The 13,662-nt window shown below is 38.2% G+C and overlaps 1 protein-coding gene across 9 annotated transcripts in view; it reads left to right on the forward strand.

Annotated features, from left to right (window-relative positions):
* The window catches only part of NEK1 (NIMA related kinase 1), a 127,814-nt gene that overhangs the window by 20,836 nt on the left and 93,316 nt on the right, over nucleotides 1-13,662 (forward strand). For 6 of the 9 annotated variants that reach the window (XM_067551746.1, XM_067551748.1, XM_067551745.1 and 3 more), the window contains exons 11-15: nucleotides 1,788-1,945; nucleotides 6,088-6,147; nucleotides 6,393-6,452; nucleotides 6,582-6,629; nucleotides 6,755-6,829. In XM_067551746.1, the coding sequence (XP_067407847.1) occupies nucleotides 1,788-1,945; nucleotides 6,088-6,147; nucleotides 6,393-6,452; nucleotides 6,582-6,629; nucleotides 6,755-6,829 (401 nt within the window). Of the gene's footprint in view, nucleotides 1-1,787; nucleotides 1,946-6,087; nucleotides 6,148-6,392; nucleotides 6,453-6,581; nucleotides 6,630-6,754; nucleotides 6,830-7,637; nucleotides 7,762-10,443; nucleotides 10,703-13,662 lie in introns of those variants that run through there. The other 3 variants (XM_067551752.1, XM_067551753.1, XM_067551747.1) reach the window with 3 other exon arrangements.

Genomic DNA, 13,662 nt, shown 5'->3' on the forward strand with positions numbered 1-13,662 from the left:
ACCAACCCTAGCAGCTTTTTATACAGGTGCCTTGGACTCCCCATCTGAGTATTAGCAGATGTCAAAATTTATCAGGCTAGCCAGATTAGATAAATCTGCACCTGGCTTTGCTAGTTACCATTATCCCAAAAGGACAGGGTTTGAAATTTGGTTCCTTTATGTATTAACAGCATTTGTCATGAGGATGAGGTGGTTGTTCTTATGGCTCCAGAAACCTTTCTGTGCAAGGTTTTTCTTTACAAAATTCTAGTTCTCCCATCATTTGGTTCCAATCTTAATTGGGAAGTTTACACAAATGGTCATTCCTAGAGCTCAAAAGATATCTCCAACATGTACACATTGTTTGTATCCTGTTCATCCTGTTCCATCCAAAATGCCAGTGGCATAAGCTTTCAAAGTTGCTGCACGCAAGATGTTAAAATACTGCACTAGTTGGCATGTCAGGCATCTGGGTGACCATTCATGGAGGGAATCAAGGCTCCTTCTACATGATTCTAGTGGTATTGTGGGAAGAGACTCTTCCAAGGAAGACTTGCAAAGTAGGTGTCCTCTCCTTTGTGAAGGTATCACTTGGTACTAAGGTGCTACTGAGTTGGTTCATAAGTAATTCCTTAAATTGTGAGACTTTTGCTTTATATGGGAAAACTTCTATTTCTCGTTATTCTATTGTAATAATTCAAATTCTGCTTTTCCTTCTCTCTCAACTATTATGAATCACATCTATTTGACAGTTGTTATGATATGAGGGGAGAAGCTGTTTACAGAATGAGAATTTTCTTGCATGATGATTTTCATTCTGTTGGTATCCTCTGTCCTCATTTTGCCCACCCTAGCAGTCTGATAAATGACAGGACTACAAGGACAGTAATTCCACAGGTGAGAAGCACTCAGTTTGTTATGAATGAGAAAAGAAATGGAAAGCAGAAAGAAATTTCTTCTTGGGCTATAAGAAATTTCAGGTTTCCTAATCTTGGGAGAGTTTAAGGGGCACTTTTGACTCTGAAGAGCTTCAAATAACATCATCTTCTCTTTTTTCTGCCAAATACAGTTTAAGAGCTGTTTTGGCTGAGTCTCTGATACAGCTCTAGTAAACCACGTGTTTGTCTGGAGAAAGAGATGATGTTATCTGGAGCTCTTCAACCTCAACTCTCTCGTGTGTGTGTGTGTGTGTGCTTAAAAAAAAAAAAAGACATACAACACATTTTTAAATCAAAGTATGTATCTCAACCAAAGCATATTTTGACTAATGGTAAAATAGTAAATCTTATAAAATATATTCCAATATTGGTATTGTATGCAAGCCCAATTATAGCAGAGAGCAATGCAAGTGATTATCCTATGGGCTTCATACAGTTGCATCTAGTTTATTAAAACACACCTTTTAAGACTATTGAAACAACTTAAATGACCGGAGGGGGAGGGAAAGACTATGCAAAGACACTGTATGCAAAGACACCACTGAGCACTTTTGTGTTCTAGTTCGTGACTTTAGGATATGTGAAATTTCTCTTGCTTGTGCCTGTGGAGTGGGATGGTAGCTTTCACTTTTTGGAGAGGAAATATCTCAACTAGGAGGAAGATGCCATTTTGATAGTTGTCTAATGAAAGTGGGGAAGGTTTGGAATGCACTTGCGCCGCTTCCTCAAATGAATGCAGTCTGAGTCTTCTGTCTTGATAACAGATCAGGTAACTTGAGACAAAGCAATGCAATGGTACCCAAAGAAGCTCACCTGTGTAATTTTAAATTATGAGACAAACAAGTCATACTTCTGTCCTTTCTTGTCTAGTAAAAAGACCCGCTCAAGGACAAATCTTTGCTTCAGCTGCACCAGCTCAGAAAATTACCAAACCTGCTGCAAAATATGGAGTGCCTTTAATGATCAAGAAATCTGGTGATGCATCTAAAAAATTTCATGAGAAGAAGCCATTAGCTAAATGCAGACAGGTGAGGGCACAGAAGTAGTAATAAAGGTACCTCTTTCCAGAAGTTTGTTTTAATTAACTAATTTGATTTTTCCTTACTTGAAGTCTTAAAATATAGTCTCCTAATATCCTATTAATGTTTCTTTTTATTACATCTTTTGTATTGACACACATCTACATAGAAAATAGTTTCATTTTCATAAACCAAATACATGCCTTGCTTTGTTTATTTCTTCAGTTTTGTAAGAAGCAATTGCTGAACTTTGGAGACTCTCAGTTGTTTGGTTTGGAATGCTACTTAAGTTGGCTGCAGCTTGTATGGCTTCAGTGACCTAGTTTTATGGCAATCAGTCTTGGGAATACGGTAACTTACAAGTAAAGTTTGCAGAGCCCATTGACTATTTAATAGTCACTATTCAAAGTATTCTCTGTCCCTCTATTTCTCCATCTGTAAAATGGGGATAATGATACTGACCTTCTTTGTATGGCACTTTGAGATCTACTGATGGAAAAGCACTATATAAAAGCTAGCTATTTATTACTTATTAGATACTTCTCTGGTTAATCCACTTGATCTTCAAATCTTTTTTTCTATTAGTAAGTTTACTTGTTCTGTATTCAACACTGTTAAACTCATTAAACATTAAACAAACTCATTAAACAGTGTGATCAGTAGATAGCATGTCTAAGCAAATTTCCTATGTTAATACATAAAACATGCCCCTTAATGCAGCGCAGTCTTCAGAGAATGCAGAAGTTGAAATAAAGTGAGGAGGAATTTACCTGTAAATAAGTAGAGTCTCTTCTAAAGCAACTGCATGTATCTGGAGGGGTGTAACAAAATCCTGGCATTAGGAATCTCGTTAGTTTGGCCTTTCAGCTGATTTTTTTTTTTTTTTTTTTTTAAAGTTCCATGTATTTTGAAGGGGGTACCACTAGACTCTGGACTAAACTAAACTATTTGAAATTTTAATTGAATTTCTGATCTTAATTTTTTAAGATCTTTTAATTTTTTTAATCTGGATTTTAAAAGAAGAGGAAGGATAAAAAAGTGTTTGGAGAAGAAAACAAGCAATAGGGTGTGGAATGGGGCTGGGATGATACAGCTGTTTAGTCTTCACACTGTCCTTGAATATGGACATTGATAGGTGCTGTTAAGTAGCTTTTCTCCAAGAGTTAACTTATTCAAGTTTCACTTTAAAATAAAACAAAAAGCAAAATATTATACTTGTGCACAAAAGTGAAGAAATTCAAAGCAATGGCACCTGCAGTAAGTATAACTGTGCCACATTGTTCCTGGTTCAATTCTTTCAGTGATTGACTCTGACCTTGTATAAGGCAAGAGGCAAAGAATGTTTTAAACATCTGCCTGCCTGAACAGGGGTGGCCAAGGAAACAAGATTATACCAAAGACTATGACCTTTTTCCAACAGACGGAGGAGCACCTAATATCTCTAAATATAATGGTCCAGTGATTCAAATGGAGGACTAGGATAACAATCCTTGAATCTAGTTGCTTCCCATTATATAACGTCACAACTCAGTAGCTCTTAATCAGTCCTGCATCAGCAGCTGTAATTCTGTGTTACTGGAAGGAGACTACAAAGAAGCTGCAGTGGGCACACTGAAGTCAGTGGGAGTTGCACATTTGCAGTTGATCTAATCAGATCCTAAAAAAATGAGGGAATAAATTAAAATATTACGAGTGTAATGCCCCCTTAGAGGCCATTGGTTTTACAAATTGACGTCTTGCAGCACGACTACCATCCTTAAACAATTTGCATGTGCCAACTAGGCAGAAAGACCCAGGAATCATGAATCTACTGGTATGATTGCTGAAGGAACTAGAACAGAAAAGCTGCTGTTTGGAAAAATCTGAAACACTTTAACTTTAAGAAACAATCCACATCAAGAATGTAGTTATTGACATGGAATCATTTTTATGGGTACCAGAACATTGATTAGTGTGCAATGCAGAACCCTCATGCTCTGCAGCTATTTCAGGGTATCGTGACCAAGGAATTTTGCTTCCAGGAGAGGCCTTTAGTAGCACTCTGGCTTCCTGACTACACACACAATTCATTGTCAACTCACCCCAATGGATGGAGTTAGATTTCTCAAAGCAGCAAAGAGAATCAAACCTTGAAAAGTATGTAAGTGCTTAATAGGAAGCCTCAGCCTAGTATTTCAGGCTGTCAGAGTAATCTTTCCACGCCATGGACCTTAATGTTCTTCTGTGTGGGGCTGGGGGGGGGGGGGAGGAGGAGGGAGTGGTTTTCATGAATAGCTATCATTTTACATATGGGGAGGATTGGAATTAGGAGCCTACCAATGAAGAGTTGAGGAAATGACAACTTCAACATTTTATATTCTGTAAGGCTTCATACCCAAAGGAAATTTCATCTTGAGTTCACAGGTACTCACCTTTTCCAAATAAAAGAAACAGATGCATACTCCTGAAACATGGTTTCACCAGATATTTTGAGAGAATATAACATTATATTCAAGGCTCTATTTTTTTTCTAGAGAACGGTAGACTGAATTCTAGATCTGTTTTATAGCGTTGTTTCTGGATTATGTACTACGCTGGGAACTGCAGAACCTTCATTTTTTTAAAATTAAAAAAAAAAAAGTTTTAGTGAACTAAATCTGAAAATGAATAATAGAATAGTAGCCTTTTATTTCATTTTTAGAAATGCTACACATTTTTTGTTTTTGATAGCTTTTAAAACATATTATACACTGACAGTGGAAGGGGAATTTAAAGGTTTTCTAGAGGTTTTTGACACCCTAGGAGGTGTTGGGGATGGTTTGGGACTGCAGAATAAAATAATTAGTTGCAGGTTTCTGCTAAAATAAGCAGCAGTGAAATAGTTAATATTTTTAAATGGTCAAACCTTGAGCTTTGAGTCAACACATTGTTGAGATGAATGTGGCAGTTCACACCTCAAGCTTTCGTCATATTGTACTTATTAGGAACACAACACTTTATTGGCTTACACTTGTCTCATGTATCTTGTCTTCTCAACCAAGAAAAATAATTTTTTGTTAAATGAAGCCTTAGATCCTGGAGCCAACTATTCAGTAAATAGCAGATTCTGCTGCAAAATATGTGATTGGGAGCTATAAGAAATAAAACTTCGTTCCCAAATTATAACACTTAGCTCTAAATGTTGTCAGAGACGCATGCATGGCTCAGGCACTGCCTGCCCTAGGGTACGTTTCACCATTTATGTTTTCCTTGATAGAAATGTTATGTATTAACCAATGAAGTCTGCAAAATGGCAACTTGGATCCAATGTGCTCATGCATAACTAAGTATTACAAACTAGACTTCTAAACACCTGCCTCCAATACCCTTTGCTGGCGGGTATTTGGAATGCTGTGCCTCAATAGTATTTTTGTATCTTCCCATTCACTGTTTGAATCACAGTAGTATTTATAGCATCAAGCCTGATAGTTGCCTCTGTGCTGTACAAACAGTGAAAGATTATCCTATTTCTGTTGTATTCTTCCTTCTCTGTATGTGAGAGAACTGTCTTCACTAATGTATTTCTTATATTGAATGACACATCTGAACTGATCCTTAATACAGTGGTATGAAGGCAAACAGACATACTCAGAGTTGTACAGGATTATACTTGGTGAATCAACTGTGGAAACTTCTCTGTGTTCATATACATGCATTCCAGTTATCAATGTTGTTACATGAGAATACATTTAATTAACTACAGTTTGAAAGATCTCTATAGTTGGAAACTTCAAGGCCAACTTGTTTTTCCTAGCGATCACCATGATTGATATCTCTAGGGGACCTTCAACCTGTTAATGAGGAGGGCATAGAGGATCAGTGGGCATTGATATTCTCAATGATATTCAGAGAAGGGAAATTAATTGGAAAGACAAAATTTAACTTTTAAAATTACTTGCACCTTTGTTTTGACTAGATAGAACTCATTGTCAAGAGCCAAATGAAGAATTACAACACTGTTACCATAGATCTAAATATCATCTTCTTTCTGAATAATAGGTGAAGCAGCATTGTCAACTATTGTTGCATTTTAAATTATTGTTCTCACTTCCTGATTTCACTTTCCTATTATTTTTGGATCTAGAAAGTAGCAAACACTGATCTATCTAATTTGCAGTTTTACCTTTATCTAGGCCCATCCAACTCCAATGAAGAAAATGAATCCAGGAGAAGAAAGGAGGAAAATGTTTGAGGTATAAAGACACCCATCTGCCTGTTTTTCCAAGCTACATCCAAAAACAAAACCAGAACAGAAAGCTTTTTAAAATGAAAAATAAAACCTCCAAACCTTTCCTCATTTCTTTCCTCCAAACACCTTCTAACTTCTTAATTTTTACCTTCCTGCGCATAACTCTGCCACTGGAATACTAACCTTCTTGACATACATTTGTTGAAAGTAGTGTTGACTGATAAATTGTAAATATATACTTATTTTCAGGAAGCTGGAAAAAAGAAAAGATTAGAATTACTTGAGAAGGAAAAACGACAAAGAGACCAGGTAGACAAAATACTTGGGCTTCTTTTCTATTTACAATGATTGTTTAATTAATAAAATGGTCCCTTGTGCAGTATGTCATAAATTACCTCGGAATATATAGTCTAATATACCAATTGTTCAAATTTTCAGATCAGTTTACTGAAGGCTGAGCAGATGAGAAGACTGGAAAAGGAAAGGGTAAGATATGTTTGATTTTTCTTTTCAACAGTAAAATTGTGGGTTTTTTTTTTTTTTTTTTTTTTTTTTTTTAAAGAAAATTGAATCCTTGAACTTGTTTTCCCTTCATTTTTTGTCTTCTCCAGATGGAACGGATAAACAGAGCCAGGGAACAAGGCTGGAGGAATGTGCTTAGTTCAGGTGGAAGTGGTGAAGTTAAGGTTGGCAGCAGCTGCTGAAATATAGCACAATCTGTTCTTTCCTTTTTGTTCATCTTTCATGGCATGTTCTTTTCTCCTAAACAAATAGAGACCTATCTACATGTGGAGCTGTCCTCAGTACTAATCTGTGGATAGTCTTAGAGGTACTGAGTAATGGCCCCCTTTACATATGCAACTTCTTGGATTTTGAGTACACATTCTGATTTCTAACATCTGTCAGATTTTTGCGTCTTCCTTCATTCTGCTAATAAGTTCAGCCTTCATACACCCTATTTGTTTCTTTCCTTCTCCCATTCCTGTCCGTGGTCCCCTTTTTTATAATGAAACCTATGTGTGGAACAACCTCCTCATTCATATCTCTCCATAAATTTTTCTGTTTAGGTATTTTTATGGACCCCAGCAATATAATGTCTGAGCCCTTCCCCTGTGAGAGATTTGTATTGTTCCTTTCTTCCTTTCGAGCCCATAGGAGAAATAGCTTAGCTAATTTATCAATAGCAAGTGTTTGTGTGAACAGCTTGCTAAGAGAAAGTTGAGGTTGAAGAGAGTTTTTGCATTAGTTCTGAAAGAGGTTAGGTCTGCTGTATTAATTATTAATTATATAGGGACTTAAAGATGCTCAATTAATTTAGTTTTTGGGGTTTGGTGTTCAGAGACTGTAGCTTGCAAATACAGTATTAAAAATTCTTAACTTTTTATGAGGTACGGGAAAGAAAGAAACAGTAAAGCATTTGAAATTTCAAGAATTAAATAGGGCTTTTATTTTAATTTTTTGATACTGGAGTATGATGTTTTCTCTCTTTTTAAGATGGTATTAAAGATGGCAAAACTAATTCTGGTGTAAAAGAAGAAGTTGGTGGAGATGAGTTGGAGCTGCTGCTGTTACTGCTTTTAAAATAAAACAAAATCCGACTTTAGGTGGTGGTTGGGAGCTGATAGAGTGGCCAATTTAGTTTATTAATTTTTTAACAGTTCTTCAGTCTTGCAAGAGTGAATTATGTAGTCTGGATCCAATGTTAGTTCTGTTTTGCATACTTGTGGGGCTCTCCTATTGGGTGATAGTTGCCTCGTTGCCTGGGAACATAACTGTTGTGGGAGGTCAGACTCACTCTCTGACTGTATGTCTCAGTGCGTAGATCTAAGCAGAAGAGTGGTATTTATGGCAACTTACATTGCTAAGCAAATGGAGGGTTGTATTTTGCACTAGTTACAGCTTTTTCAGGACAGGAGGTTTTACTGCTAGGTATGAGACAAATATATGGATCACAGTGACCACGTTTTGTGTGTGTTGGTTTTTATAGAACAACAAGAATGTGAGGAAACTGCATGGGCACAACTGGGTCACACATGTCTGTTTACTTACTATACACAAACATGCAAGTCCTAGCTATATACATGCTGCTACTCTGATTGCTGGCCTCTTTCAAAATCTAAAAAATAGTGAGCACTGCTAGAGGGCTTACAAACTATTTCAAGAAATACTATTCTTTCTTTTACACTACATATTCTCTACCCCCTTAAATGTAAAAGGACATACAGTTACAAATGAAATATCAAAACTGTTGTTAAAATATACAACATGCTACAAATTAAGTTTGAGATGTGGTTTACAGTTTCTTTCTAGATAACATCTCATGGACATCACAACAGGTTGAAAAACAGACTTTGTGGTGCAACTGACTGAGAAACATTTTCCTGCTTTGTAATGCTAAGGTCACTGTTAGTAGAAACAGGGACATGAGGCTCATTGGTACCATCACGAGTTACTGTCTATGGTTTTATTGTAGGCTTGGTACTTGCAATAGGCATCACTGGTGTAGGACATACTGAAAGCTGATTGACATGTTTGTTGGCACTTCTATCCAATAAGACAGAGGACCAGTCTGTTATGTAATCGCCCTGGGTTTCCATGAATTAGCTCAGTAGTCTCTTAATAAGACAGTTTTTCATATGAAAACTTTGCATCTGGGGTGCACAATTTGGCTTTTGTTTCTTAAGAATATCTCTTTGTAGATTGAGTTTAATAAGTCTAAGTGAAACTTCAAATGACATTCTAAAAACAGCGTTGGCATCTGATTTGTAGTGGCATACACTTTCTTTCTAGAAACCAAAAGAAGATTTGCAATCTTGTGTTGTAAACTACTTTTGTCCAGAGCCATAGCATATATCACTTGCTTGAGTATCTGGATAAATCTTTCTGCTAATCCATTTGGGGAAGGACAGGGGATGCTGTGACAACACTCTTTTTGATGAACAATTTAAAATTTGTGTGTGAACTCACTTGCATTGTCAATTTCTATTTGTTCAGCAACTTTTGCCCTTGAAAATAATAATTTTTTAACACTGCCATATGTGCACTGAATTAGATGAATTCGTATCACATACTTCAAGCCATTTAGAATGGGCATCTGCTACAGTCAAAAACATATGTACCATAATCCAGCATAGTGCAATTGGGTTCATTATCATGGAATATTTGGCCATACCTAAAAAAATTGCGAAGGGAGTATGTTTTACGCATATGCTGACAACCTTAAATTTGTGTTGCCAATTCCCCTTTTGCCAGATCCTCTTTGTGTGTTAGTGTGTGATAGCCACATGCAACACCTGGCAAGGATTTTCATTTTTACAATTCGCCGACGGCCTTCATGTAATTCTTGGAGTAAGAGTGATCTGGGCTTCCTATGGGAATAACCATACCGGTGCCACACATTAAGCAACCTTGAACTTAAATGTTCTTTTCAAGCAAAGATATCTGGGAACAGTATTGTGTGCATAAGTCTATCCTCTTTAGCTAGCACTGGATCATTGTTAGTTTTTGTGTTTTACTGTGGCATTTGTCACTGGCTAGGGTTCAATTTGTGCCTTATGGAACATATGGATTCTTTGGTTCCGCTCAGTATCCTTACCTGTACTTTCAGTAGCAAGTGTGACATGCAATCTGCATTCATATGGGGGTTGGTACCCTTGAACTCACTATAACTGTGTGAGAGCCCAAAAATATTTCCCATCTCTGTAAGGATACCACTGCCATCACTAGTGTTTCCTATTGGGAGGGGTTTAAAATTGAAATTAGTGGTTGACAGAACTGTAATTGGTTACTCAAACAGATATTGTTAAACTTAACTCCCCACTCTAAACTCAGAGCTTTTTTTAATCAATTTTGAGCATTGCTATGTTCTGAAATAGAGATCAAGAAGCAAAATCAAGAGGCCTTTCAAATATGATCTTCCATTACATGTGAAATTAATGCTCCTATTTCATATGGGAAAGCAGCACAAGCTAATTCTATAGGCAGAAATGCATTGTGTATAAGGATCCTTTCTGATTCTATAAGCTTTTTGGCCTCTCCAAAAAGCCTGGTGCATTGTATGGGCTAACACCATTTCATTCAATTGCGTAAGAGTTCATTTAGAGGATGTAACACTGCTGATGTGTTTTGGGCAAAAACCTTAGGTAATGACTGACCATCCCCCAAAAGGAACTCAAATGTGACACATTTTGTGGTTGGGGTGACTTGAGGACAGTTTTAACATGGTTGGCATAAATCACAAGAACATCATTGAGTTATATGATGACAGTAAGTAATTGAGTCTTTTCCTTGTTTGCTGTAGGACCATATTTGGACAACTTTGCAAATGCCTTTTTGGAGTTTCGCAAGGTGTGCTTCGTCATTAGCTCCTTTGACTGATATATCATCCAAGTAACAATGAGTCCCAGGAAAAACCTGTAATTCCTGGGCTATGGCTCCCAGCCCACTAGATGCTGTCTCAACCAAAAATGTGAATTGAAATAATCCTTTTAATTTTGAGGTGGTATTTATCACTGTCTTCAATTTCCATTTGTTGTAGGTAGGGTAGGACAAAGGCTTACCACCAGCAAACAATGCAAATATATGGATACTTTACTTTGAAATCATCACAGATACTGATAACCCTGTTTTTCCTCATTACTGGCACTATAGAGGTGCTCCATTAACTCATTATTCTTGGATAAAATTCTAGAGTACTGTAAGTGCCATAGTTTCACTTCTATTTTTGTCTGTATCTCAAAAGGTACTGGATGTGCTTTGCAAAATTTAGGAATTGCTCTCTTTTTTAAGCACAATTTTTGTTTTCATATGTGTTAAGGTTCTGAAACGATCCTGAGGACATCAGCTGTCTTCTCCAAAAGTTCAATTAATTTTTGATTTGTGCTGGAGTTTTGGTTGGTTGAACTTATAGGAATTCTATGCATTGCTAGTCTAGCTGAATCTCAGCCATTCTCTGCCAAATAGTGCATGATCCCTCACTTATATCATTGAGTTTCACATAGGTTACAGTATCTTTGCTGTAATAACAATAACCCAGCTGAGCAGGGTTTCCAAAAAACATTTTTTTGTTTTTCAAGTATTGCACATATACATCCTACTCCTGGGGTGTGAGCACCCCAAACATGCAATTCGGAACATTTTCACTATCTGTGTCCAGCAGGGGTTGCACATGTGCTCTTCATGCCCCTTTACTTTCCCCCACCTTCCTGCAACATAAAGTACATGGTGGCCACTTTGTTCCTTCAGACCACCTTAACCAGAACAGTTGAAATAACACTAGTGTCACTTGCTTACTTTAGCCTGAGCTGCACTTGAAAGTTAGGTTGACAGAGCTATGGTGATCTGGAGTGTGAAATTCACACCTTTGAGCACTGAAGCTATGCTGATCGGTCCCCCTGGTGTAGATGCAACTAGGCCAATGGAAGAATTAAAAAAAGAAAGAAATGTAAAAAGGCTTGAGAGGCAGCAAACTGGCTGAAACTATAGTAATGAACAAAATTACAGACACACTGATAAAAACAAGATGTTGGGGAAGAGTTAGCATAGCTTTTGTAAAGGGAAATCATGTCTCACTAATCTATTAGAATTATTTGAGAGCGTCAATAAGCATGTGGCCAAGGGTGATCATGGAGGATATGTCTAGCAATGGCTATTAGCCAAGATGATCAGGGACTCAACCCCATGCTGCAGGTATCGCTAAACCTCCAAATGCCAGAACTTGGGACTGGATAACAGGGAATGGATTACTTGAAGTAGCCTTGTTCTGTTAAAATTATAGAAGATTAGGGTTGGAAGAGATCTCAGGTGGTCATCTAGTCCAACCCCCTGCTCAAAACAGGACCAACCCCAACTAAACCGTCCCAGCCAGGAGTTTGTCAAGCTGGGACATAAATACTTCTAAGGATGGAGATTCCACCACCTCCTTAGGTAACCAGTGCTTCACCACCCTCCTAGTGAAAAAGCTTTTCCTAATATCCAACCTAGACCTTCCCCAATGCAACTTGAGACCATTGCTCCTTGTTATATCATATACTATCACTGAGAACAGCCTACCTCCATCCTCTTTGGAACCCCCCTTCAGGTAGTTGAAGGCTGCTATCAAATCCCCCCCTCTTCTCTTCTGCAGACTAAATCAACCCAGTTCCCTTAGCCTCTCCTCAAACTCATGTGCTGCAGCCCCCTAATCATTTTCGTTGCCCTCCGCTGGACTCTCTCCAATTTGTCCACATCCTTTCTGTAGTGGGGGACCCAAAACTGGACACAATACTCCAGATGTGGCTTCACAAGTGCCGAATAGAGGGGAATAATCACTTCCCTCAATCTGCTGGCAGTGCTCCTACTAATGCAGAACAATATGTTGTTACCCTTCTTCACAACAACAAGGGCACACTGACTCATATCCAGCTTCTTGTCCACTGTCCTTTTCTGCAGAACTACTGCCTAGCCAGTTGGTCCCTAGTCTGTAGCAGTGCATGGGATTCTTCCATCCTAAGTTCAGGACTCTGCACTTGTCCTTGTTGAACCTCATCAGATTTCTTTTGGCCCAATCCTCCAATTTGTGTAGGTCACTGTGTAGCCTGTCCCTACCATGCAGCATATCTACCACTCCCTCCATCTTAGTGTCTTCCATGAACTTGCTGAACATGCAATCCACCCCATCTTCCAGATAATTAATGAAGATGTTGAACAAAACTGGTCCCAGGACAGACCCCTGGAGCATTCCGCTTGTTACTGGCTGCCAACTAGACATCGGGTCATTGATCACTACCTGTTGAGCCCGATAATCTAGCCAGCTTGCTATCCAATTTATAGTCAATTCATCCAATCCATACTTCTTTAACTTGCTGGCAAGAATACTGTGGGGGACAGTATCAAAAGCTTTAGTAAAGTCAAGGTATATGTTTTTATCTTCTGAACAATTTGGCAATGGCCGCTGTTGGAAGATAGGCTATTGCACTAGATGGACCATTGGTCTGACCCACTGTGGCTGTTTTTATGTTCTGAAGGAATCAGTGAAGCCACTCTGTGTCCAAGCTTCAGTGCCACATCTACGTAGATAGTGGAAAGATAACTGTGCTAAGGCTGACACACAGGAATTAGCATCACTGGTTACGTTGGCACAGGTACATCAATCATGGTCTGTTCCTGTACCGTCTTGCTTGAAGCTTTGCTTTTGGGTGCTGTCAGTTTCATCTTCAGTAGCACTTTCAAAACAATTAGAGGAGGCTCCAGATCCCTCAGCATGGATACCCTTAACGAGAGGCTTCACAGCTCTGAAAGGATTGTTTGTGTCTTCCTTATCTTAAGATCACCCCAGAGCCTGAGTTTCCATTATTAGAGACTTGTCCTATTTCCGTGCCATCAAAATCTCTTTACTCAAATCCCTTTGAGAAAGATCTAAAACTTTCAGTATAAGTATTTGTCTCCAACAATGTGATAGTGGGACTGAGAACAGAAGCGTTATCCAGATATTCAAGTCTCCAGCTGTTGTCTTCTGACTCCAGCTCCTCCTTTGGAGGAG

This window comes from Emydura macquarii, unplaced genomic scaffold, assembly GCF_026122565.2.
Source record: "Emydura macquarii macquarii isolate MOO-44397 ecotype Brisbane River unplaced genomic scaffold, CSIRO-AGI_Emac_v2 contig_1363, whole genome shotgun sequence".
Taxonomy (NCBI): Eukaryota; Metazoa; Chordata; order Testudines; family Chelidae; genus Emydura; species Emydura macquarii.